The 27782-nt window shown below is 38.5% G+C and overlaps 1 protein-coding gene across 2 annotated transcripts in view; it reads left to right on the top strand.

Annotated features, from left to right (window-relative positions):
• Window positions 1-27503, top strand: part of uggt1 (UDP-glucose glycoprotein glucosyltransferase 1) — a 39541-nt gene extending 12038 nt beyond the window's left edge. For both annotated transcript variants that reach the window (XM_049482499.1, XM_049482500.1), the window contains exons 15-40: window positions 205-290; window positions 1192-1327; window positions 1628-1759; window positions 1935-2099; window positions 5446-5566; window positions 6063-6161; window positions 9192-9286; window positions 10015-10221; window positions 11144-11275; window positions 11378-11508; window positions 12200-12295; window positions 12427-12529; window positions 13113-13192; window positions 14172-14361; window positions 15315-15473; window positions 15563-15648; window positions 16377-16461; window positions 16862-16950; window positions 17916-18020; window positions 18600-18684; window positions 20748-20930; window positions 21960-22120; window positions 23204-23318; window positions 23438-23554; window positions 24630-24798; window positions 25205-27503. In XM_049482499.1, coding sequence (XP_049338456.1) covers window positions 205-290; window positions 1192-1327; window positions 1628-1759; window positions 1935-2099; window positions 5446-5566; window positions 6063-6161; window positions 9192-9286; window positions 10015-10221; window positions 11144-11275; window positions 11378-11508; window positions 12200-12295; window positions 12427-12529; window positions 13113-13192; window positions 14172-14361; window positions 15315-15473; window positions 15563-15648; window positions 16377-16461; window positions 16862-16950; window positions 17916-18020; window positions 18600-18684; window positions 20748-20930; window positions 21960-22120; window positions 23204-23318; window positions 23438-23554; window positions 24630-24798; window positions 25205-25230 — 3153 coding nt within the window. In that variant the 3' untranslated portion in view covers window positions 25231-27503. The remainder of the gene's footprint in view (window positions 1-204; window positions 291-1191; window positions 1328-1627; window positions 1760-1934; window positions 2100-5445; window positions 5567-6062; window positions 6162-9191; window positions 9287-10014; window positions 10222-11143; window positions 11276-11377; window positions 11509-12199; window positions 12296-12426; window positions 12530-13112; window positions 13193-14171; window positions 14362-15314; window positions 15474-15562; window positions 15649-16376; window positions 16462-16861; window positions 16951-17915; window positions 18021-18599; window positions 18685-20747; window positions 20931-21959; window positions 22121-23203; window positions 23319-23437; window positions 23555-24629; window positions 24799-25204) is intronic.
• Window positions 27504-27782: the final 279 nt, after the last annotated feature.

The following is a 27782-nucleotide window of genomic DNA, read 5'->3' as shown; positions in this document are numbered from 1 at the left end:
AACTATCAACAATAAAATAAATGAACACTTAAAATAGATCTCTCTGTGTGAAATACATCTATATAATATATGAGGTTTACATTTTGGACTGAATTACTGAAATGAAGTAACGTTTCAAAGATATTCACATTTTTGAGATGCAATTTAAGTCAAAATAAGTCTGTGTTTATATGGTTTAAATGTTCTTTGGGGTTCTTTTTTAAGGTCATGATCATCGACCCCACTCATGAGAACACAGCAGAGCTGTTGAGTGTAGCAGAGATGTTCTACAGTAACAATATCCCTCTCAGGTAAGGTTTACACACACATACCCACTGGCTCTTTGACTTTATCAATAGTTAACATCCTACTGGATAGATTGCAGATTTCTCTTCATTGTTCTTTATATTGAGAAGCAAGCAGTACTGTATTTATTAAATGTATTTAGAGAGATAATCCACTAGGTTACAGTGCTGTTGTACCCTATTATAGTCCAAGATGTTGATAGCAATGCACCTTGTAATCCGATGCGCCTTATATATGAATTCTACCAGTCAGTTTCTAAAGGCACTCGACTGAAGTTCAGTGTTTTAAAAGAGTTTCAGTGACGTTTCTCCAGCACCAAGGCTGGAGCAGTATTAGCATTAGCTGCTAACCGCAGCACTAGCTCTTTCACTGTTTAGAGGTGAGTATATCAGACTGTACTCTGCTTGTTTCCTGTGTTAAAAAAAGCTACATTGGATGAACCACTAGCTGATATCACCCTAGGTTACTGGAACACTCAGGGTTCCTCAGTGTAGCTCTGTTAGGTGGTGTTTACTAGCACTAGCTGCTAACTGCGCTAAAATACAGGAAATCTAATCTTACTGTAAGTAAATGGCTCGTTTTACTTTAAAATATATATATATATTTTTTTACTTTACCTAGTGAGACTTGCTAAATCAGAAGGGACACGTGATGACACCTTTGTTCCTTATGCCTTAGTGTCGCTTAAAATATGCCTTATAATCCAGTATGTATGAAAATATACCAGAAAATAGATGTTTATTGATAGTGAGTCTTATAATCCATAAAATATGTTTCTTTTCACATTCCTATTGTTAATCACTAGACAATAGACAGTTGAACAGTTGAAAAGTGATAGCGTGTGGATAGAGTTCAGTGCTCTGTTATTTATTAACTGTGTTTATATTCGGTTTATTATCCCCTCAGGATTGGGCTGGTGTTCGTGGTGAATGATGCTGATGACATTGATGGTATGCAGGACGCTGGAGTGGCGATGTTAAGAGCTTTCAACTACATCGCAGATGAGGTGGACAACCAGATGGCCTTTGATGCTGTATTGTCAGTAAGTCTATTTGCCGTCAGCAAAGTATGTTTAATTTAGATTTTTAACATATTGGCTGGATTTTCTCAGTCAGTTTTATAAAGCAGAGTCACCTGAAATTCAGGCTTTCAGTTAACAGCTGTGCTGAACTTGTCAAGAGTTATTTACTTGAATTTCTTGCTTCTTTTTTAATGTGTTTGGGTTTGTTTCAGTTGTAAAGTTGTGAAGAGGTAGAGTTGGCCCTATTTGAGTAATGTTCTAATCCATATTTTGAGAAGCAAAATTTGAGAGAAATGGTCAATCAATATTTTTTTTCTTCAGATGCTGAACAGAGTGCCCAGTGGAGGGAAGCTGAAGGTGGAGCATGTTGTCGGGGTTCTGGAGAAGCGTTATCCCTACGTAGAAGTCAGAAGTATTTTGGGAGCAGACTCTGCATACGACAGCAACCGCAAGGTACGAGAAGACTCCCTGTGTTCTGCTGTTTTCCACATTTATTCTGTAGATGTCGCAACTGCCCTATCATTATGATTGGAAAGACCTCTTAAGTCCTCTTTTCTTGAGTTGCCAGTGCCAATAAATGTACATTTCTTTTAGTCTGGTGAGAAATCCTGCTCTGTTGTCTGTGCAGGAAGGAAAGGCCTATTACCAGCAGACTGGAGTGGGACCACTGCCTGTGGTTCTGTATAACGGCATGCCTCTGCAGCGTGAGCAACTCGACCCAGATGAACTGGAGACCACTGTTATGCACAAGATCCTGGAGACCACCAGCTTCTTTCAGCGCGCTGTTTACTTGGTGAGAACATATACAATAATGTAAAGACAATAAAGAGTTTAGTATTAAATGGTTGAGTATTAAGAGTGCGGTTAGCAGTAGTGCTAGCGCTTAGCGCTAGTAAATGCTGACCGACAGCGCTAAACTGATAAAGCCAGGGTAGTGTAAGTGTAAGCCAGGGTAATAATGCTAATACTGCTCCAGCCTTGGTGCTGGAGAAACTTCACTGAAACTCTTGTATATCGCTGGACAACAAACAGGATAGTGGCTTTACTGCTTCTTACAACCTGGAGGAAGAATCCATAGATAAATCGCACCAGTTTATATAGGAGTGATGAGACAGTTAGTTTAAAAAGGAAAGAAAGCTGGTATTTATAACATCTAGGTGGGGGGGGGGGGGGCGCCCTTGGAGTGCTGTTAAGCGCTGCCACTATGATTATAAGATCGCTGGTTCGAGTCCCGGTCATGCAGCTTGCCATGAGCTGCTGGAGCCCTGAGAGAGCTTAATTAGCCCTGCTCTTTCTGGGTGGGTACAGTAGATGCCGCTCTTTCCCCTCATCACTCCTAGGGTGATGTCGATCAACGAAAGGCGTCTGTGAGCTGATGTAGTGGGAAAAAACGCATTACTGATTCCAAAATAATTGTGTGCGTTAATGCGTTAAGCCCTAAAATAAAGCCGTCAATACAGAAATATACAAAACGTTACAAAGCTACAAGTCAATCAGATTTAAATATTCTACTTACTTGTTTCACATTTCATAATATAATTTAGGTTTGGGTTAAAACCCCTTAACATGCCTTGTCCAGTATACGAGCTACAGGTTTAGGTGATAAAAAACATGTATTTTCTGGAGGTAAATATCTTATTTTCATCTCTGAAAATTTCAGGACTTTGAAATCTTCTACGGGACACTCAGAGAAGCTGCCTGTTTTCTCTTTACTCCACTTAATAATTCCAGATCGGTGACGGTGTATGTTTGAAAATAGACGTAAAAACTAGACAAATATAGCGAAACAAAGGTTTAGAGGACATGAACTGTTTAATTTGTATTCAGGAAAATGTTTTACATTGATTTTTAAATGAAGTTCAGGAAAGAGCTAATTTTAAGATTTTTAAAACATATTTTGTATTTTTTGTAGCAGATGTATTTAAATATTTTTAGATATTTTTTATTACAATTACAATTATGCTTTTCTGTGATGTTTCTTATCAAACTAAAAAAAAGCTTTTTATGTAATGCTTGAATAGAAATCTTCAAGATTTGGTGGTGTAGATAGATAGATAGATAGATAGATAGATAGATAGATAGATAGATACATAGATAGATAGATACATAGATAGATAGATACATAGATAGATACATAGATACATAGATAGATAGAGATACATATATAAATACATATATAGATACATATATAGATACATATAGATACATATATAGATACATAGATACATATGTAGATACATACAGTTGTGGTCAAAAGTTTACATACACTTGTAAAAAAACATAATGTTATGGCTGTCTTGAGTTTTCAATAAGTTCTACAACTCTTATTTTTCTGTGATAGAGTGATCGGAACACATACATGTTTGTCACAAAAAACAGTCATAAAATTTGGTTCTTTCATAAATTTATTATGGGTCTGCTGAAAATGTCACCAAATCTGCTGGGTCAAAAATATACATACAGCAACAAAATTTGTCAATTTTGGTGATGTAGCGAGTTGTGTCAATCAAATTAGCTTCATGTCATGGCCTCTTCACTTCTTGTAAGTGATTCTGATTGACTACAGCTGTTGACTTCTCATGAGCCCATTTAAATAGGGCTCATTTGACCCAGTGATTAGACTCAGCTACAAAAGCTACAATGGGAAAGTGAAAGGAACTCAGTGTGGATCTGAAAAAGCGAATTATTGACTTGAACAAGTCAGGGAAGTCACTTGGAGCCATTTCAAAGCAGCTACAGGTCCCAAGAGCAACTGTGCAGACAATTATACGCAAGTATAAAGTGCATGGAACAGTTGTGTCACTGCCACGATCAGGAAGAAAACGCAAGCTATCACATGCTGCCGAGAGGAGATTGGTCAGGATGGTCAAGAGTCAACCAAGAATCACCAAGAAGCAGGTCTGCAAGGATTTGGAAGCTGATGGAACACAGGTGTCAGTCTCCACAGTCAAGCGTGTTTTACATCGCCATGGACTGAGAGGCTGCCGTGCAAGAAAGAAGCCCTTGCTCCAGAAAAGGCACCTTAAGACTCGGCTGAAGTTTGCTGCTGATCACATGGACAAAGATAAAACCTTCTGGAGGAAAGTTCTCTGGTCAGACGAAACAAAAATTGAGCTGTTTGGCCACAACACCCAGCAATATGTTTGGAGGAGAAAAGGTGAGGCCTTTAATCCCAGGAACACCATGCCTACTGTCAAGCATGGTGGTGGTAGTATTATGCTCTGGGGATGTTTTGCTGCCAGTGGAACTGGTTCTTTGCAGAAAGTAAATGGGATAATGAAGAAGGAGGATTACCTCCAAATTCTGCAGGAAAACTTAAAACCATCAGCCCGAAGGTTGGGTCTTGGGCGCAGTTGGGTGTTCCAACAAGACAATGACCCAAAACACACATCAAAAGTGGTAAAGGAATGGCTAAACCAGGCTAGAATTAAGGTTTTAGAATGGCCTTCCCAAAGTCCTGACTTAAACCCCATTGAGAACATGTGGACAGTGCTAAAGAAACGGGTTCATGCAAGAAAACCATCACATTTAGCTGAACTGCACCAATTCTGTCAAGAAGAGTGGTCAAACATTCGACCTGAAGCTTGCCAGGAGCTTGTGGATGGCTACCAAAAGCGCCTAGTTGCCGTGAAAATGGCCAAGGGACATGTAACCAAATACTAATGTTGCTGTATGTATATTTTTGACCCAGCAGATTTGGTGACATTTTCAGCAGACCCATAATAAATTTATGAAAGAACCAAATTTTATGACTGTTTTTTGTGACAAACATGTATGTGTTCCGATCACTCTATCACAGAAAAATAAGAGTTGTAGAACTTATTGAAAACTCAAGACAGCCATAACATTATGTTTTTTTACAAGTGTATGTAAACTTTTGACCACAACTGTATATAGATACATAGATAGATACATAGATACATAGACACATAGATAGATACGTACACTTTGTTGATCCCATAAGGGGAAATTCTAGGGATATGAACCGGGGACCTCTCGCAAAGTAAAGTCAAGCAAACAATTAACAAAAATCCAGGTCTGTTAAAGGGTTAAAAGAATAGTTCACTTTCATGTTCCCTTAAAATACGACTGAGGTTTCTTCTGTCAGGAATGATGTTTTAACTGCTTGTGGTTCTCAGGGGGAGCTGGCGTCTGACCACGACGTGTTGGACTTCATCATGAATCAGCCCAACGTGGTGCCGAGAATCAACTCCAGGATCCTGACCACCACCAGAACCTACCTGGACCTGTCCAGCACCAGTCAGTTTCCTTCTTCTGCTCATATTTTAGTCCAGAGACACAGCGATTGTCTGTTCTTTGACCTCCCAATCATCTATTTTCTGTTCAGGCTTTTTTTTCTGTTATTCTGCTTCAGATTCGCCGAGCCTGGTGCTTGTCTGGCTCTGGGGAATGCCTCCTCATTTCGAATTCCACACTAAATGTCTTGTTTGTTCTTGAAAATCCATTTATGTACAAAGAGTGGGGGGAAAATGAGGCGTCGGCAATGATATTCATAACCCATTTTGTTTCGTCAAGGAGATGAATTTTGATCAAGTTTGCGTGCGGGTATTTGCACGCTCTGGGAGGCTGAAGTAGGGACATGAACTCAAACAGTCGATGTTCTGAAGCGGCTTAGTATCAAAATGCTGAATAGAGAGCTGTGTGTAATTCTGCAGGCTGTTTTAAACAGAAACTCACACGCTCCGTATGTAATAACTTTATTTAACTAAGCCGATTGTGTTTTTCTTCCCTCCAGATAATCATTTCATTGACGAATATGCCCGCTTTCTCTTCCTGGACACCAAAGAGAAGAACACAGCTGTGGCGAACAGCATGAACTACATGACAAAGAAAGGTACGGCCATGGCGGCGCAGTCATTAGCCTCCGTGGGGGGGAAAGGTACCTAATTACATCCGACTCACATAAGGAAAGAAATGTGCGAGAAGCCGGCCATTATCGACTCATTTCTGAAAATAGCCTGTCACCACTGAGCTGTAGGCAGTGCTTTTCCAACCTCCCTTATTTTCCTCTTGCCTTAAAGGCCTCATATCTGCTGTGTTGTACTCACATTTCTTTTTTTATTAATAATAAAAAAAGAGTTGATGTAGTGTGCAAACATATTATATTATAGAAGTTTCACTCTCTAATAAATTCAGTCCATACAATACTGTAGAACCTAAACAGCAAAAAAAAAAGCCTGTAATTCCAAAAAAAAAAAAAAAGAAAATCACAATTTTATTATTATTATTTTTTTCTAAATCCAGATAGGAACAGATTATTTTGCAGCTTAGTTTTTACTACAAAGCCTCTTCCTCATTTCATTGGCATAAACGAAATTAGACAAATGATCTTAAAAGCTATTTTATGGACTATTCCTACCGTTAATCCATTATAAGTTAAGCAGAAAAAAAATCTGGAATGGATTCCAGGTGTATTAGCATTTGTAAAAATGCATTTGTATTAGTATAAGCACTATAAGGTTCACTTAAAATCCTTTAATTTCCCCAAAAATCGCAAGTGCGCCTTATAATCCTGTGCGCCTAAATATTTAAAATATTGTCGTTAAGTGCATTAATTTGCAGAAAATGAGAAACGGCTGAAATAACATAAATTCTACAGAACTTTCAGAAATCAAATAATATCATGCAGTTCTTCTTGGCATGTTCTCCTCCACCAGTCTTACACACTGCTTTTGGATAACTTTATGCCTTTACTCCTGGTGCAAAAATTCAAGCAGTTCAGCTTGGTTTGGTTTGATGGCTTGTGATCATCCATCCTACTTTTGATTACATTCCAGAGGTTTTTAATTTGGTAAAATGTAATATTTTTAAGTGGTCTCTTACTTATACCTCCCCGATGCAACATTAGTGTTTTCCTGCTTCCTTCTTCTGGCTGTCTGTTAGTACTTGTTAGTACTCTCTCTCTCTCTCTCTCTCTCTCTCTCTCTCTCTCTCTCTCTCTCTCTCTCTCTCTCTCTTTGTTGGTGGATTATTTAGGAATGCAGTCCACTGAATCTTCTGGTAATTGTCTTTGTTTGCACAGTGGAGTTCAGTTGGACAGCGCCTGATTTGTTTGATCTTAATAACACAAATTTTCATAAATCAGAGAGCAGAGATGGATGTGTTGGATGGAAAGCGCTGCAGCAGAACGTCCTCAGTCATCTGGATTAGCATGCGTCTACTGCTGCTGCAATTTTCATTCTCTAGTTCTAAAATTGCTGTCAGAATGAGGAGTTTCTCCAATTTCTCAAGCATCTCATTTATGTCTTATCTATCTCTCTCTCTCTCTCTCTTTCTCTTTCTGTCTGTCTGTGTTCGTTCTAAGGAAGGATCTTGCTTGGTGTCATGTATGGATTTAGCTATAGCAACACATTTATCATCAGTCAAAACTGTCAATGTTAGATGGATGAGCAGGAGTGTCTTGATATTCTCCTCCTTCCTTCTTTCACTTTTTCTTTTTATCTTTCACTAAACATCTTTCTTTCCTTTGTGGCCCTGGGGTATCAAACAAAAATGATAATCTAATCAGTTCGTATCTCAGCCTAGTTTAAGCATTTATATGAAGAAGCTTTAAAAAAAAAAAAAAGTCTTATATTTGTTTAGTTAAAAATAGGCCTTAGTTCAGGGGTGTCCAAACTACGGCCTGCGGGTCATTTGCGGCCCGTTTCCTTTTTTGGAGCGGCCCACGAGGTATTTTAGAAATAGAATGAAAGTTGGCCCGCTGTTAAGCAGGTTTTAATAATGTGAGATTCAAAGTTTGAACGCTAGGTGTCAGAAACAGGTCAAAGAGTCGGAGAGGGTGCGCATTTCTAGCGCAGAAAAACGGGGCAAAGAGTCTAAAAGCAGAGAGGGTGTGCATTTCTAGCGCAGAAAAACGGACCAAAGAGTCTAAAAGCGGAGAGAGTGCGCATTTCTAGCGCAGAAAATCGGGGCAAAGAGTCTAAAAGCAGAGAGGGTGTGCATTTCTAGCGCAGAAAAACGGACCAAAGAGTCTAAAAGCGGAGAGAGTGCGCATTTCTAGCGCAGAAAAACGGACCAAAGAGTCTAAAAGCGGAGAGAGTGCGCATTTCTAGCGCAGAAAATCGGGGCAAAGAGTCTAAAAGCGGAGAGAGTGCGCATTTCTAGCGCAGAAAATCGGGGCAAAGAGTCTAAAAGCAGAGAGGGTGCGCATTTCTAGCGCAGAAAATCGGGGCAAAGAGTCTAAAAGCGGAGAGAGTGCGCATTTCTAGCGCAGAAAAACAGGACAAAAGAGTTTAAAAGCGGAGAGAGTGCGCATTTCTAGCGCAGAAAATCGGGGCAAAGAGTTTAATATTAAGAGACATCATGAAATTAAACATCAATTTGAAAAATCTTAGTTTACACAACACTGTCAAAGATAAAGATAGTGAGTCAAGTAAAATGGTGTTTAAATGAAATAATCAGGAAAATGTATTATTTAAAGTGGTATATTTCATTATTTGTTTTATTACAGAGTGTGGCCCATGACTTCAAATATATTTCTCCTTCTGTTCCCCAACAAAAAAAGTTTGGACACCCCTGCCTTAATTTGTCTTAAAAATGTGTTCCTAGGTCACCCTGTGCATGGTTTATTTGAATGAGACCTTTACTAATCTGTTAATGGATTTAATCAAGTTTCCTTGGCTTGTTATACTCAGTATATTAGACTTGGGGTTGCTTGCATAATGTTTTGCTTTGTGTCTGGATTATGGATTGTATATGTTTTATATATATATATATATATATATATATATATATATATATATATATATATATATATATATATATATATATATATATATATATATATATATATATATATATACATACATATATACAAAAATCTGATTATCCCGTTATGCTTAGTTTTCCTCACTGTGATTTACAGATGATGGAATCATCCGTCCTGTGACGTTTTGGGTGGTTGGAGACTTTGACGATCCCTCTGGACGGCAGCTCTTGTATGACGCCATCCGACACATGGTAACTATACTTAGCCAGTACTGAATTAGTGAATTACTGTAGTATTCAAATATATATTCAAAAATAAATTAAATTATACAGTACAGGCCAAAAGTTTGGACACACCTTCTGTTTTTTTTCAATGTGTTTTCTTTATTTTCATGACTATTTACATTGTAGATTCTCACTGAAGGCATCAAAACTATTAATGAACACGTGGAGTTTTATGTACTTAACAAAAAGGGGAAATATTAAAAAAAAAAAAACATTCTCTCAATGAGCTTCAAGAGGTGGCCACCTGAAATGAAAAGTTGTTCAACAGTCTTGAAGGAAGGAAGGAAGGAAGGAGTTCCCAGAGGTGTTTATTAGCACTTGTTGCCCCTTTGCCTTCTTCACTCTGTGCTCCTCCAGCTCACCCCAAACCTCAAATCTGGATTGGGTTCAGGTCTGGCAGATCTGGTGACTGTGGAGGACAGCTCATTTTTTTGTTAAGTCAATAAAACTCCACATGTGTTCATTCATAGTTTTGATGCTTCAGTGAGAATCTACAATGTAAATAGTCATGAAAATAAAGAAAACGCATTGAAAAAGAGAAGGTGTGTCTAAACTACTGTCTATACTAGTACTGTATGTTCTCGTACTTGTTTTATAGGTATTTAGATATTCAAATCCAGTACTTTGTGATGAGAGCCAATATTACATGTTATTTATTCATATCTCTCTCTCTCTCTGAAACTCTCTCTCTACAGAAAACCAGTAATAACGTACGACTGGGGATGATCAACAACCCGAGCGAGAACCCCTCAAATTCCACCACGCTGATCGCCCGGGCCATCTGGGCTGCCATGCAGACACAAACGGCCAACAACGCCAAGAACTTCATCACCAAGATGGCAAAGGAGGAGACGGCCCAGGCTGTTTACTCTGGCACCAACATCGTGGACTTTGCTGTCGGGGTAAAGAACTCATTTTTAATAATTAAAATAAAAATGATAGAGTTTGCTGCATTTATTTCTAAATAAATTCAAAGTATAGTAGTTTTACCAAATTGAAACCCTCTGGAATATAATCAGGAGGAAGATGGATGATCACAAGCCATCAAACCAAACTGAACTGCACCAGGAGTGATTAGCATAAAGTAATCCAAAAGCAGTGTGTAAGACTGGTGGAGGAGAACATGATGCCAAGATGCATGAAAAAACTGTGATTAAAAACCAGGGTTATTCCACCAAATATTGATTTCTGAACTTTTAAACCTTTATGAATATGAACTTGTTTTCTTTGCATTATTTGAGGTCTGAAAGCTCTGCAAGCTTCTGCAAATTAATGCTCTAAATGACTATTTTGATTTGTTCGGGAGAAATGTCTGTAGTTTGTTGAAAAAAACAACAGTGTTCATTTTACTCAAACACAAACCTATAAATAGCAAAATCAGAGAAACTGATTCAGAAACTGAAGTGATGTCTTAATTTTTTTCAGAGCTGTAAATCAAGCAATCAACTGCAATAACTCTAATAACTGTGCCTTTCGTTAAAGGGTTACTGTGGGACCAATAATTTAAAAACTGTATTCGTTAGCAAATATTATAAAAAAAAATATTTAAAAAAATAATTATGAAATTAAGTCAGTGCAGTCTTTCCGGAAAATCCTCATTTTTGTCTCTTACTTTCTCTAAAACTTTTATGAAGATGTGGCTTTCATTTTCCAGCAGTATTTGCCCACACTGCCAAAAGTACCATTTGGTCTTATTTAACATTTTGAATTTTTTAAAATATGCAAGTAAATCATAAAATATTGTATCTCAAGTTACTTAAATTTTCTTTAAGTTTTGACCTTTGCTTAATAACTTTTTTATTGACCTGATGTTCTTGTCCTCAGGGGATGGACGTTCCTTTGTTCCAAAGTGCATTTGAGTCGCCTAAAGTGGACTTCCTCTTGGCTCACTCCGCCTATTGCCGAGACGTCCTGAAGCTGCGCAAGGGCCAGAGGGCCGTCATCAGTAATGGAAGGGTGAGTTTAGCTTAATGAAATGAAATGAGACCCTTAGGGTGTTTAGCCTGCATGACTTTTATCTTTTGTCATTTTATTCCCTTCTTTTCTTCACCCTTGCAGATTATTGGTCCTCTGGATGAGGGGGAGATATTTAATCAGAACGATTTCCTGCTTCTGGAGAGCCTTATACTGAAGACGTCTGGGGAAAGAATCAAGAGCAAAATACAGCAGCTTAATGTGGAGGAGGACAGGTATTATATTCAATATGTATTTAAAATCTGAAGCCTACCTTATGTTTTTTTTTTTTATTACATATAAATACCATATACACTTAGATACTAAATTATTGCCACATGCATCATTAAACCTATCTCTGTTTCAAAATGTGTGCAATTATGATGTACTGCCTATCAAAAAATCAACACAACCCATGAATCTGCAGTTATTTCACAAGTTGCAAAAAAGTTGCATGGGAAAAAATTACCACAGGAAACCATTAGGAACCTCTACAGTTTCATGCCAAGACATCTGACACTACTTCTGTATGTGTAGCTCAATAAATATGACCAGGGGTTTCCCTTATCTGTCTACATTAATTTTAAAAAAAAATTGTTCCTAGTAGTGCTGAGCAGTAAATCCATTAGTCTGGTTCAGCGCTAGTCAGTTAGCATAGTCAGTTAGCAACAAGCTAGCACACTAGAGTAATGGAAGCTCAGCTCTGTGAAGCCAAACTCTCATCTTGCTCTGTTCTGTCTGGAGAAACATGAGAACAGCACTTTATCTAAGGAGCCCCTGCTGCTGTTCCTCACTGTATGAGTGTTTTTATAGTAACCAAAAAAAAAAAAAAACAGCAAACTGACGAAGCTTTCACAATTATTCACTCAGAAAGAGAGGAACTCACTCTGACTGTGTTTCTAAGATCTTTGTGTGTTTCTGGTTCAGAGCCAGTGATTTGGTGATGAAGGTGGACGCGCTGCTGTCCTCCCAGCCCAAAGGAGAGGCGCGGGTTGAGTACGGGTTTGCAGCAGACAGATACAGGTGCTCTTCTTCTTTCTTTTCTTCTGTTCTAAGAGATAAATAATCTGGAGCGATGCCTGCTTTAAATAGAGTTATCTTATATGTCTTCAGTCGGCACATTGTGTCAACGATTTGTCTTTTTTTGTCCACAGCGCGGTGAAGATCCGACCGAAGGAGGAGGAGGTGTATTTTGATGTGGTGGCTGTGGTGGACCCCGTCACCAGAGATGCGCAGAAACTGGCTCCTCTGCTATTGGTAAAATCCACAGCACTATTATTATTATTATACAACATTCTGTGCCCCAAAAGACAGAGCTTTTTTATTGTGGTAGCCTCATTAAATACAAATATTAACGAATGTTTGAAGGACATACTGGTGCATCTTAAAAAAATAAAGAAAATTACTATATTTCAGTAATTTAGTTCAGAATGTAAAACTTATATATTATATAGATGTATTACACACAGAAAAATATAGAAAATTACATATAGACCAATTGGTACTTTTGGCAGTGTGGGCAGTGTGCCAAGTCCTGCTGTGGCTTTCATTTTCCAGCAGGACTTGGCACACTACCCACACTTCCAAAAGTAACAGTTGGTCTATATATAATATTCTGATTTTCTGAGACACTGATTTTTGGGTTTTCATTGGCTAGAAGCCAAAATCATAAACAATAATAAAAAAAAACACTTAAAATAGATCACTCTGTATGTAAAACATCTATATAATAAGAGTTTCATATTTTGAAGTAAATTATTTTTCATTTTTCAAGATGCACCGGTAAATTCGAGACTATCCCTGAGCTGATCTTCCTCTGTCTCTCTCTGCTGCCTCTCAGGTCCTGAAGCAGCTGGTCAACGTCAACCTGAGAGTCTTCATGAACTGCCAGTCCAGGCTCTCTGACATGCCGCTGAAAAGGTGCACATCTGGCAACCTGTTTCCTCACAACAGCATGTTTGAATCCGTTGTGCCTTTTTTAAGTAATTGCACATATTATAACATTCTAACTTGTGCAACTTTTTTTTTTTTTTGCACAGTTTGATTTGTTATTTTACTGTATTGTGATTATCACGCCATAGCTTTATATCAAATGAAAATAGTATATAAAAAAAATTGGCCTAGGTTCGGGTATGTGGGCAGAGAATCTAAGCTCTAATGTAGAATAAAGTGTGCAAAAAAAACAGATACAGGACTACAATCTGTAACGATAGAACTACAACATGTTCCTATATGCTCAGTGGAGCTGATGAGATGGAAAGTAAGTGTAGAGACAAGGAGGTGGTTATAACAATTATATTACAACCATATATTGGTATTTATATGTGCTATTGCCATTGACTGTAGTGCAATATCCCAGTTTTGCTAGTGAGATGTTATTAGTGTCAGTGAGCAAAGGGTGATTTTGTGAATCTATTAGGGGAAATAAAGTAGAACAGCGACTTCAGTGATATGAAGTCTCACTAAGGATTCTTGTATTAATTTGTCACCTGGATTTCTTTGAACTTACTTTTAATAAGGCTGCAGTGACACGGTTCCGATACATCAGCTCACAGACGCAGCCTTGTGCTGATCGACATCACCCTTGATGAGGGGAAATAGCGTCATCTGCTGTACCCACCCAGAGAGAGCAAGCCCAATTGTGCTCTCTCGGGGCTCCGGCAGCCGATGGCAGGCTGCATGACTGGGATTCGAACCTGCAATCTCCCGATCATAGTGGTAGCGCTTTTTTAAACCCATTCTAATTTCACGTGATCTAAAGAATAAGTTAATAAAAGCCAGAAGTTTTCGCTGACATTTGCCACACACTGTAGAAATTGTGCATCCATCCAACTCTTTCGTTCAGTTCACCCCTTCAATTTTTTTTTTAAGTGACTCTTATTATCTCTCCTTTCTTCAGTTTCTACCGGTACGTTCTGGATCCAGAAGTGACCTTCATGACCGATAACAGCTTCTCCCCGGGACCAATGGCGAAGTTCCTGGACATGCCACAGTCTCCTCTCTTCACCCTGAACCTGAATACTCCAGAGAGCTGGATGGTAGAGTCTGTTCACACGCGTTACGACCTGGACAACATCTACCTGGAGGAGGTAGGACATTCTTTGTGATTTTGATTATCATACAATAATGAAATAAGCTTTTCATAAGGTTTAATTGTCATATCACTGATGTATAGGAAATAAAAAAAATAATATATCATACACAATGACACTGTTAATATTTATTAAATGCTAAAAAATCTATTTAATAATGATGGCGTTATTTAATATCTTAAAAGCACTGTATTACGTATTTGTTATGCAATTTACTGAGAAGCGTTAATTAGTTTTTTTTTGTTGTTTTTTGTATAATTGTTTACATTTGCATTTTACATGCATGCACTACATAGTTTGCAGTATTTTGATAGATTTTCTATGTTACAATAAATTATTTTTTATATATTACATTATTATTATTACTATTCGAGTCTTGGTAAGTTATTCTTGTATTTTATTTTATTATATATATTTTTTTTCTGTTGAATGTTTGTAATTGCTGTAATTATAGTAATTAAATCTAACTTTTGTTTTGCTGTAGTAGTATATTTTTGGAAAAAAAAATGAATTCTGAAATATATTATGAAATATAATTATAAAATATGCTGCTGCACCAAGCCTTAGTGCTGGAGAAACTTCACTGAAAACAGAGAAACTGAAAACGCTGGCTTTTCTGCTACTTAATACATGATTGGTAGAATTGATATATAAGACTCACCGGATTATAAGGCACACTGTTGATTTTTGGGAAAATTAAAGGATTTTAAGTGTGCCTTATAGTGCAAAAAATATGGTAAACAAACCCAAAATATTTTAGGATTCATTTTATTACAAATTACTTGAAATTACTTTAAAATACAAAATTCTTTATATTTGTAACTGTGATCAAGTATTAATAATACAATCAATACAAATTAAATTATAATGAGAAAAGTATAGTAATGTCTGTGTTTTATGTATTAACTGAATTAGCAAGTGGATAAATTAGGGTTCTGAACATTTTTCAGGTGGACACTGGTGTGGCTGCTGAGTATGAGCTGGAGTATCTCCTGCTGGAAGGTCACTGTTTTGACGTGAGTACGGGTCAGCCTCCCCGCGGCCTTCAGTTCACCCTGGGCACCGCAGCAGATCCTGTTATAGTGGACACCATCGTCATGGCCAACCTGGTGAGGAGCATTAACCAATAGGAATTAAAATGATTGATTTAGTGCCGGGGTTTAATTTTAATAAATTTCCTTCTTCCTGTGTCACTCAGGGCTACTTCCAGCTGAAGGCTAATCCCGGAGCTTGGATCCTCCGCCTGAGGAAAGGCCGATCAGATGATATTTACAAGATTTACAGGTGAGAGAAGTGGCTATGTGTCTGTGTGTCCACAACAGTTCAGAGATATTTTTTCTTTTATTTCATTTATTTTTTTTAGATGTTTAGATGTTTTACGTACAAATCTGGACATTGCAGGTTTTATAGGAGTTTTTGTAGTTCATCCAGAAAGTAGTCCAGCCTTTAGTGTGAAGTTATAATATGACCAATATGCATAATTTCTCATATTTTAATGTATATACCTTGAAAAGAAATGAATATAGAAATATTGATTGTGGAATTTAATATTTATTTATTTATTTTTATTTATTTATTATTTTTTATTTTTTTTTTTATTTTTTTTTTTTTACATGAAAACAGTTTTGATTGTTCTGTTTTCTTTGTAGTTATTTGACAATTATTTGTGTTTGAATTTTGCACAAATAACTTTTAAATAACTGCAAAAAAATAAGTATAAGTAAGTAACCAAATATATTTTAAAATATATATTTGCTATATTTTTTTCTCTTTTTAATTTGCGACATACATTTTTTCCTTTTGATTCTTAAAATGTTAATTGCTATTTTTTTTTTATTAAACCTTTTATCACAAAATTCATACAAATCCATACAAACAAACCACTACAGTTTATTTTATTTGCAAAGTAAAAATCTGTTTATATAGTAACACATTTAAAATGATTAAGCAGTAATGTGCATTTGTGTGGTAATGTATGAGTTTTTTCTTCTTCTTCTTTTTTTATCTCACAGTCACGATGGCACAGACTCTCCAGCTGAGGCAGAGGACTTGATAGTTGTGCTGAATAACTTCAAGAGCAAGATTATAAAAGTGAAGGTAAGTGATTGGCTTAAACACAGACTACCACACAGGTGCTCTGAAAGACTTTAAACTTCATAAGCTGCTCAGATTGAATATTAAATTATGATTTCTGTATTAGGAGGTGATGTAGTATGTTTATATACGTTTTATATATTAGCTGTGTAATTAAATAATAGTGGAGATTAAATGTTGCGATTGGCTTTGATCTGTTTCTAAGTTGGTACTATGAAGTGTTCCCATTCTATTCACAGCCACTGTATTACATCTAGTGTAACAAGACTAGTGGTCTTTAGGTGTTTTTCATATCTGCCATATCCACAAATTTCTCAAATTTCTATAATTTGATCTAATTATTTCCTGAAAATACACCCCGTTTGTTGTTCACATTGCAACCATGCTGTTGTTGTTGCTGCAGGTGCAGAAAAAGCCGGACAAGATGAACGAGGAGCTGCTCAGTGACGGCACTAATGAGAACGACTCTGGGTTCTGGCAGTCCCTAACAAGGTGTCTAAGCACTTTATTTAAAACCATTTCTCAGAGAAATAAGACAGTCTTTACTGTAAAACCTCCAGATCACATTAGAAAAGATGCAAGAAATACAGAAACAATTCTGAAGAAAGTAGTTTAGTAGCTTACCTGATTTACCATCAATAAACTGATTAAACTGTGTTACCAAGGCAGGTTTTGATATAATGAGATATATATAAAATGCTAGACTCCCATGAGGAGAGATTTGGAGATTTGATACTTTTTTGCTCAGATAAGGAGCTTTTAATAAAAACATTACTTGTATCAAAAACAAATGTCATAAATGGCATATTATCACCTTTTAATTGACCTTAAAAGACATTGTAATTTGGAATACAAATCACACATGGTTCTCATATCTTAAATTCCTCATGTTTATAATGTCTGTCATTTTTGAATATACACTGTATGGCCCTATATTACGATATTCCAAAGATATTGATTATTATGGAGACTCACTTCCCCATGGTGACCTAAGACAGGCTTATTTGCAGGCTTATAGCTTTAAGAATTAAGTCGTGTTCTTCTGACTATGTGTTATTACTTAATCGATAATTGGTGTGGCGTAGTGGATAACAGCTAACTAAGTTAAGTAAAGCTAAGTAAACAAAACTGTAATAAAAAAATGACTTTGTTTAAAAAGTGAGAAAAGGGTGAGTAAAGGGATTCTGTTTATTTATAGAAAGCTTAGATTCCTGAATTTCTCCAGCACTAAGGCTGGAGCATTAGCGTCTAGCCATTAGCGGTTAGCAGCTAATGGCCCCGGACAGTGCTACACGGAGAAACCCTGGGAGTTACTGCTCCTTACAACCTGACTGGGGAAATTTCATACATAAGGCACACTGGATTAAAAATAGTGCAACAAAATATGGTAGTACAAAAAAAAAACGTTATGAATGACTGACAGTAAAGCGCTTTTTCTTTGTGTTTCATTTCTTTAGGGGCTTCACCGGAGGTTCAAAAGTGGAGGAAACCAAGCCGGATAAAGACGATGTCATCAACATTTTCTCTGTGGCTTCCGGTCACCTGTACGAGAGGTTCCTGAGGTACAGATTGTGATCAGCCGCCTCACGCTGACCCACAGATTTTACTGTGCAGTTTATAATTTAGGAAGACAAGCATCCCTCTGCTCACGGTTTAACGTGGTATTTGAAAATGGCTCCGTCTTAGTATTATTGATATTTAAAGTAAAGAAAAAAAATTACATGGCCAGCCGTCTTTGCCTTTGGGTGACATTTTACATTTGTGTACACTGGTCTCTCTCTCTCTCTCTCTCGTTTTTTTAATATATATCTTTTTTTCTCCAAAATGAGCCCATTTTCTATCAGTGATCTTTAGATGTGCCATATCTTATTAGAGCTGGCATTATTCCTCTGCCAGTAGATTTCAGTTTTTAAGGTCATTCGCATATTTCTTCCATGGCCTGTGACTGCAGGCAGTGTTAGCTGGTCTGAACTGAAGAACTGACGGCCCTGATCAGGGATCAGTTCTGTGTGTTTTGTATTTGAACAGTTACAGTTATAGGAGCTTGAAGAATCTGATCTCCGGTCAGTATTTTCTCTAAAAAAAAAATGTGCTGTAAGATGCTGCTGGATGATTGAGCTGCTGTTTTTTTTCCTCTGCAGGATAATGATGCTGTCCGTACTGAAACATACCAAGACGCCGGTCAAGTTCTGGTTCCTGAAGAACTACCTGTCTCCTACCTTTAAGGTATTTGTATACACTAACATGCCAAAAATCATGGGTCAGGGACTGGTGTTGTGTCGTAGTCTCGTCACTTCTATGAAACATGGTGGAGGCAGCAGCATCATCATGCTATGAGGGAGCAAATACTACTGCTGTGAATGCTGCACTGACCTGCGTTGTAATGTAATTAAGATGTAATTTTGACCAGTGTCACTTGTCTGTACGCATGGACAGTTTGAGCCAAAAGTCACCGGTCACGATCTTTACCACCTATTGTATTCCTGGTACTTGTGGCACTGTGGATCGTGGAATGTAAAAGCTGTTTTTGAACCCGAGAAAAGTCAAGAGTACCGATCTCTTTTCACTTGAAGTGTGGAAGCTACTAGTGCATCTCAAAAAGTTAGAATATAATTGATAAGTTACTTTATTTCAGTAATTCAGTTCAAACTGTTAAACTGATGATGATAATGGCTTACAGCCAATGAAAACTCAAAAATCTGTATCTTAGAGATTTAGAATATTATATAAGGCCAATTGGTACTTTTAGAAGTGTGGCAAGTCCTGCTGGAAAATGAAATCCTAATTTTCATAAAAGTTGTCAGCAGAGGGCAGTATGAATTAGAAAGTAAGTATGAATTAAAGTAACATTTTAATGATTTTATATATTTATATATTTATATTATATATATAATTTATATATATATATATGTATGTATGTGTGTATATATATATATATATATATATATATATATATATATATATATATATATATATATATATATATAATTTTTTTTTTTTGATGCACCTGTAGCACACCCCCCTGAAAAAAATAGTCACACCAGGTACTTTTTTTAATTTAATAAATATCATCCTTATTTAGCGATGCAGTTATCATTTTAAATACTGCGGTATACAGTATTATCAATTATACTGTCCAACCAATAAAATGTGGTCATGTGCATTTTTGCTTTAATTATACTTTAGTTCAGAATTTAGATCTGCATTTAATTGAACACCTAAGGCTACACCATTTAAATTGCATTTTCAGGACAAAAACTATGAGTGGCACTGTACTTTACCTGACTAATAACAAGACTTTCAACTAGTAAAGCAAATATAACTAGATTGCAGTTCCTACAGAAACTGCGAGTGTGATTGCAGTGCTGGCTGGTATCTGCTATGGTGTTGCTAAGGTGTTGCTATGGTATCCGGGGTGGTTGCTAAGGTGTTGCTAGGCGGTTGCTAAGGTGTTGCTATGGTATCCGGGGTGGTTGCTAAGGTGTTGCTAGGTGGTTGCTAGGTGGTTGCTAGGGTGTTGCTAGGCGGTTGCTAGGCAGTTGCTAGGCAGTTGCTACGGTATCCGGGGTGGTTGCTAAGGTGTTGCTAGGTGGTTGCTAAGGTGTTGCTAGGCGGTTGCTAAGGTGTTGCTATGGTATCCGGGGTAGTTGCTAAGGTGTTGCTAGGTGGTTGCTAGGGTGTTGCTAGGCGGTTGCTAGGCAGTTGCTAGGCAGTTGCTACGGTATCTGGGGTGGTTGCTAAGGTGCTGCTAGGTGGTTGCTAGGTGGTTGCTAAGGTGTTGCTAGGCGGTTGCTAAGGTGTTGCTATGGTATCCGGGGTGGTTGCTAAGGTGAGGCTAGGTGGTTGCTAGGTGGTTGCTAAGGTGTTGCTAGGCGGTTGCTAAGGTGTTGCTATTGTATCCGGGGTGGTTGCTAAGGTGTTGCTATGTGGTTGATAGGTGGTTGCTAAGGTGTTGCTAGGCGGTTGCTAAGGTGTTGCTATGGTATCAGGGGTGGTTGCTAAGGTGTTGCTAGGCGGTTTTCAGGCCTTTCAGGTCAAAAGAAGACTCGGGCCATTATTATGCAGCTGTGATATTTTCATTTCCAAAAGTTTTATTGAATTCAGAGATGGGTGTTTGTCGAATAATCCGTGGAAATTGCGGAGCTGCTGGATGGAAAATTAGGAGGAGCTTTATGAATTACAGATGAAGAAGCCTCATTAGAATTCCAAATCAATCTCACTCTTTCTGCTCCCTCTCTCTCTCTCTCTCTCTGTCTCTCTCTCTCTCTCTGTTTGTTTCTCTTCTACAGGAGTGGATCCCCTACATGGCTAAGGAATATGGTTTCCAGTATGAGTTGGTTCAGTATAAGTGGCCTCGCTGGCTGCATCAGCAGACGGAGAAGCAGAGGATCATCTGGGGCTACAAAATCCTCTTCCTGGACGTGCTCTTCCCGCTGGCTGTGGACAAGATCCTGTTTGTGGATGCTGATCAGGTACAGTGCTGTAGGACATGCTTACTAGTGCATCTCCAAAAAATAGAAAATCGTTGAAAAGTTACTTTATTTCAGTAATTTACTTCAAAATGTGAAAGTCATTTATTATATAGATTTATTATACACAGAGTGATCTATTTTAAGCATTTATTTATTTTATTGTTTATTGTTGATCATGGCTTACAGCCAATAAAAAAACAAAAGTCAGTGTCTCAGAAAATTAGAATATTATATATAGACCAATTGATACTTTTAGCATTGTGGGCAGTGTGCCAAGTCCTGCTGGAAAATGAAATCTGCATTGGTCTACTCTGTTATATCAAATCCAAATCTTCTTTCTGCTAACAACTTTTATGGAGATGCAGATTTCATTTTCCAGCAGGACTTGGCACTAGTATGTATTTTAAAATTACACTAGTTTTATCTTAAACCTGAAGAGAATTCAGTAACAAGGAGATTAGAGATTAGTATTAGAACAGGTTCAGTTCAAGACAAAATGTATGTATAATACTCTGCTGCCCCCTTGTGGTAGAACTCCAGACCACTACCAGTCTAACAAACAGTTAATACAGTGTAGATATGCACTTTTTTAAAACTGTATCGGTGATCAATGATGATATTTATTATATATTGGATATTAATATAATATTATGGATATCTTGGTGCAGTTGATTCTATTCTAATATTTATATTTTATAGATTCGATCATTGATTCTCAGATATTTAATGTAAAAACCCACTTTGTTGATTGTAGGCACTTTGACCCCTGTGTCTCTTCATTTTTTTCAATCAATCAATCAGTCAACCAATCAATTAATTAACCTTTATTTCCACTCAGTGATACATTGAGGTTAACCCTCATTTTTAATGCAGCTAAGCACAAAGGGACTGATAAATAAGTTTAAATGATAAAAACAAGCAAACAATATAAGATTTTTAACTCCTAACTTAAAGGACCAGCATTGTGTTGTACTAGAAACGGGTCTGTTTTGTGCTCTAATTTGAATCCACGTTTATTTGCTTCTGCAGATAGTGCGCACTGACCTGAAAGAGCTGCGTGACTTTGACCTGGAGGGGGCACCATACGGCTACACTCCGTTCTGCGAGAGCCGGAGGGAGATGGATGGCTACCGTTTCTGGAAGTCTGGCTACTGGGCGAGCCACCTGGCTGGCCGCAAGTACCACATCAGGTAAGGGTCAGGGTTTGAGAATTCAAAATTAGATACAGACCTGAAAATGATCAATAGTCTTACCCAAGGGCTCAAATGTGGCAGCCTAGTACATGTGGGTATTGAACCCACAACCCTGTTGTATTGTCGGTATGGAGCAAACAACCGTGTGGTCATGTGGGTATTGAACCCATAACCCTCTGGTCATATGGGTATCGAACCCACAACCCTGTGGTCATGGGGAGATCGAACCCACAACCCTGTGGTCATGTGGGTATCAAACCCACAACCCTGTGGTCATGTGGGTATTGAACCCACAACCCTGTGGTCATGGGGCTATCAAACCCACAACGCTGTGGTCATGTGGGTATTGAACCCACAAACCTGTGGTCAATCTAATCTAAGCCGAGAGTGTTATGGGCCTTTCTTAAAGACACAATAGTGGCATCTTAACAGCTGTGGGTATTGAACCCACAATCCTGTGGTCAATCTAATCTGAGCCACCTCTGCTAAAAGTCACGGTTAGCCATTATGTGCTGCCTCTAGAACATAAAAGGTTAAGTGTCTTGCATAAGGGCCCAACAGTGAAGCTTAGTGCATGCGGGTTTAGAACCCACAAAAATCATCAATAATCCAACACTTTAAACACTGAGCCACCATTGCTAAACGTCAGGGCCATCCATTTTCTGTAGCAGAGTGGGTTATAAGGGTCTTGTTAAAGGGCTCAGTGGTGCCAAATTAGTGCACATGGTTGTTGAACCCAGAACCTTGTGATCAGTAACACAATACTCTTAAGTACTGAGCTACATCTGCTAAAATTCATGACCAGCTATAATGCTGTAGTGCTTCTTGTGCAGAGAAAGTTATTGGCCTTTCCTAAAGGCCCATTAGTTGCAGCTTGGTGCTAGTGGGTATGGAACCCACAACCCTGTGTCAAAGGAAGGAAATACATTTAACAGACCTGTGGCAGTAAATACAGACTCAGACTGGTACTTTGGCCACATTTGGTGTTGGGTTTAAGGCACTTCCTGACACTATTGGGCCTCAAACCAACAACCTTTCAGTCCCTATCGCTTCTCTAAACTTATCTGTCACTCCCTCCAGCGCTCTGTATGTGGTGGATTTGAAGAAGTTTAGGAAGATCGCTGCAGGAGACAGACTGAGAGGACAGTACCAAGGTCTGAGCCAGGACCCCAACAGTCTTTCTAACCTGGATCAGGTGTGTTACTCACTCAGCAGTACTTTACATATTTAAAAAATGCATTTAATATTTATACATTATCTGTTTACTCTTTAAATTCGTGGATTTTCTCTCCTTTATTATCTTTTTCACCACAGGATCTGCCAAACAACATGATTCATCAAGTGCCCATCAAATCTCTGCCCCAGGAGTGGCTGTGGTGTGAGACCTGGTGCGATGACTCGTCCAAAAAGAATGCCAAAACTATAGACCTGGTAATAATGACTGCAATTGTCTCTCCAGCACTAGGGCTGGAAGCAGCAGCAGCATTGGGATTAGCCGATAACGTCCGATAGCGCTAGACTAAGGAACCCTGACCTGTTCTGGTGACCCGGGGTGCTATCAGCTTGCGGTTCACCCCACGTAGCTTGTTTTAACAACGGCGAAAGAGCTAGTGCTGTGGTTAGCGGCTAATTCTATTCTATTGCTGCTGCACCTAGCCTTAGTGCTGGAGAAAGTTTAGTGAAAACTCACCCTTATAACTCTGTACTTCAACGAAGTGGCTTTACAGCTCCTTAATACCTGACTGTTAAATTCATACATAAGGCACACCAGATTATTATAAGGCGCACTGTCGATTTTTGGGAAAATAAGGTTTTCAAGTGTGCCTTATAGTCAGAAAAATGATATAACCAATAAAACCAGAAATAAAAGAGTAATCTGTTATTCTTATTCAGCTGTGTGATGCATGTGCACTCAAATTGAGGCCGTATCTGGCATGGGGCAGAATTTAGTGCAACACCTGCAAAGGCTATTCCACCAAATAAAAGTATAGTATAGTATAGTATAGTATACTTATGCTATAGTAACATTTATAGGTGTATGTTTGAGTAAAATGAACATTGTGGTTTTATTCTATAAACTACAGACAACATTTCTTCCAAATTCCAAATAAAAATATTGTCATTTAGAGCATTTATTTGCAGAAAATGAGAAATGGCTGAAATAAAAAAAAGATGCAGAACTTACAGACCTCAAATAATGCAAAGAAAATAAGTTCATATTCATAAATTCATAGATCTTTGGTGGAATAACCCTGTTTTTTAATCACAGTTTTTTTCATGCATCTTGGCATCATGTTCTCCTCCACCAGTCTTACACACTGCTTTTGGATAACTTTATGCTGCTTTACTCCTGGTGCAAACATTTAAGCAGTTCAGCTTGGTTTGATGGCTTGTGATCATCCGTCTTCCTCTTGATTATATTCCAGAGGTTTTCAATTTGGTGAAATCAAAGAAACTCATCATCATTAAGTGGTCTCTTATTTATTTTCTTATGTTTTTGTTCCAGTGCAATAACCCCCAAACGAAAGAGCCCAAGCTGCAGGCCGCTGTGCGGATAGTGTCAGAATGGACAGACTATGACCAGGAAGTCAAGAGGATTTACAACAAGTTCCTGGAGGAGCGAGAAAGGGGTGGACCCTCAGGAAGCAGCCAGACGCAAGGAAGGACACAGAGAGGTACAAACGTCGCACAGACATGCTAGTGCTCAAAAAATCTCAAAAATTAGAATATCATCAAAAAAGTTACTTTATTTCAGTAATTTAATTCAAAATGTAAAACTTGAATATTTATTTTACTGTTTATGATTGTGTTTTACAGCCAATGAAAGTAGGACATTTATATAAGACCAATTGGTACTTTTAGCAGTGTGGGCATTGTGCCAAGTCCTGCTGGAAAATGAAATCCAGGAAATCTTAGTAGCTGAGGTTCAGGATCATGAAATCAGAATAAAAATGATGATTTGTTTTTGTTTGATATATATTTATTATTCTGCTACGTTTTCAAAATTACAATATCTTTCCTTTTCTCTCTCCCTCTATCCTTCTCTCTCTTTCTGTCTCTCTATCTCTCTGTCTTTCTCAGGTGATGAGAAGCACACAGAGCTGTAGGCGGACGGTCTCCAGCGGAGGAACGACTGACTCTGTTTAAAGAGTCGTCTTTTTTCCTTTTGTCTTTTTTTTTCTTTGTTTTTTTAATAAGCCTATTGTCCTGGAGCGGGGTCCACGTTGGCGCTGTGAAACTTGAATGGGAATTATGCATCCTCTCTGGGCAGTCTGGGGGTAGGAATAGAAAGGGTTCGGGACACGGAGGAGGGGTGCATTTCCGTCCCGTGGTAAACTGAAGCACTTCTCTGGACGCTGTGCTGGCTCCCCCTGCAGGGCTATCGTGGAATTATGAATAATGGGAAATTGCGTTATGAGCTGTATTTTGATTGGTGAGGAGAACAGAGGCCTGGTCGTTGCTACTGAACCTGGGTACGCCTTTCACTTTGCGAGTCCCTCCAGTGTCAGTAAAAGTGGTAGAATGTGAGTAAACGTGTGTGTGTGTGTGTGTAAGTATGTGTGATTCTGTTTTTCCTTTTCTGTTCTCCCCTTTTCCTTCCTTCCTTCCTTCCTTCCTTCCTTCCTTCCTTCCTTCCATCTTCCCTAACTTCAGCCCTCAATTACCACATTTACTCCCTCCCACCCCTACTCTCTTTCTCCCCATTACCTTACTTCCTCTCTCCCTTTTTTCCCTACAATCTTTCTTCCTCCTTACCATTCATTACCCTCCCTTTCCGTTACTTCCTTCCTCGCTTAATCCCTCTCTTTCCTCCCTACTCTCTTTCTCCCTCCTTACCTTATTTCCTCCCTCCCCTAATCCCTATCTTCCTTCCCTACTCTTTTTTTTTTCCTTCTTACCTTCCTTCCTTCCTCCCTTATCTCCTCTGTTCCTCTCTTCCCTCACTTCCTTCCTCCCTACTCTTTTCTCTTTTCTTTCTTTACTTCCTCCCTCCCTTACCTCCTCTGTTCCTCCCTTTTCTTTATTTCCTCCCACACTTAATATCTTCTGTTTTTCCTTACTCTCTTTCTCCCTCATTACCTTGCTTCCTCCCTTTCTTTCTTCCCTACTCTTTCTTCTTACTTTTTTCCTTACTTACTTCCTTACCTTATCCTGTCTGTTCCGCTTCTCCCTCACTTCCTTCCTCCCTAACTTCCTTCCTCCCTCCCTTATCCCCTCTGGTCTTCTCTTAATCCCTCCCTTTCTTCCCAACTCTTTTCCGTCCTCCTTTCCCTCCCTTCCCTTACTTCCCCATCCCTTATTGCCTCACTCCCTTCCTTCCTACCCTACGTCCTCCCCCCCCCTTATCCCTCCCTTCCCTTACTTCTTCATCCCTTACTCCCTCCCCCCATTCCCTCTGTTCTTTCCTTAATTTGTCTATTCTTCCTTACTAACTCACTCCCACCTCCTACCTCCCTCCCTCATTCTCTAATCTTTCTCTTGCTCTCTTATTCCCTCACTCTGTCCTCACTCTCATTTCCTTCCTCCCTCCAGCCATCCCTCCATCCGCTACTCAGTGATTGAATTCTAGAGGCAGCTCCATGCCTGTCGCTTTATTGTCATGATGTTGAAAGTGTGGTACTGTTGCATGCTGTTAGTGAGGAATTCGCACGTTCTGAAGCTCGGACGAGTTTGAGTTCTTCTTCTGCTGCTGCTGGTGTTGGTGGTGAGTGAGTGAGAGAGAAAGAAAGATAGCCAGTGTTTTGTTTTGTTTTGTTTTACGACATGTACTTTTCCAACCTGTAATTTATTGGCTTTATTGGATTTCTGTGCTCGTAGAAATGCTGAGTTTTCTATACGGCCTTCTGTAGCCAAAGATAAAGATGAATCTCGTCTGTGGTCTCTTACTTCACTGAACCAGTCTAAAGGAGTTGTTAGAGACCCTGATTTGAATTAAACTGAAAAACTGCGATCAGTACGGAAGTAATGTAGAGCTACGCTGCTGGTTCTGGTTTATTTCGTCTTTGCTTTTCTTCCCTTTTTGAGACTCATCAGTTTGGCCTGGCGCTGGCCTGCGTTTCAGAATACCCGCCCATGTGGCCGCATGCCTCAGACCACTAAAACTCCACGGACTTGACCATCGAACAGACAAACGACCCCCAAGAGAAAGCACAACCATGACGGATCTGGACGCTCCGTTCCGTGCCTTTCGCTCGGCCACGTCTCCGAGGTGCGCCTGATGCCGCCTCGTCTTCAACTGCATCTGCTGTACTGTCCAATCATGGGGGGAAAGGGGGGACTGATAAATTCAGTCACTTTGATTTTTGAATTTGTTTTGGGGTTAATGTAGGTTTGATCGTGGGAATATTGGTTATTTTTTAATAAAACTGTACTAAATTCCTCTCCTGTGGTCATTTTTTGTGATATATTAGTGATATATGTTATTAATGTTTAATGTAAGGTTTCTCCACAAGGTGGCAGCATAGCTAAACAAATGTTTATATCAGCTTTCCCAGATTGTCATTGCCCCATTGCCTTCTTTTCTTTACTTAACCCTTTCAGACCCTGCGTCCATTACAATGGACATCATACATCATGCATTTTCTTTTTTCTTTTTTTTTTTTTTTTTTTAATTATGTTTTGTTTCACATAACACTAAATTGAGACCTGTTTTGTTCAT

The sequence above is a fragment of the Astyanax mexicanus genome, chromosome 8 (genome assembly GCF_023375975.1).
Source record: "Astyanax mexicanus isolate ESR-SI-001 chromosome 8, AstMex3_surface, whole genome shotgun sequence".
NCBI classification, from domain to species: Eukaryota; Metazoa; Chordata; class Actinopteri; order Characiformes; family Acestrorhamphidae; genus Astyanax; species Astyanax mexicanus.
Note: the sequence above shows the minus strand (reverse complement) of the source record. Positions and strands in the feature narration are given on the sequence as shown.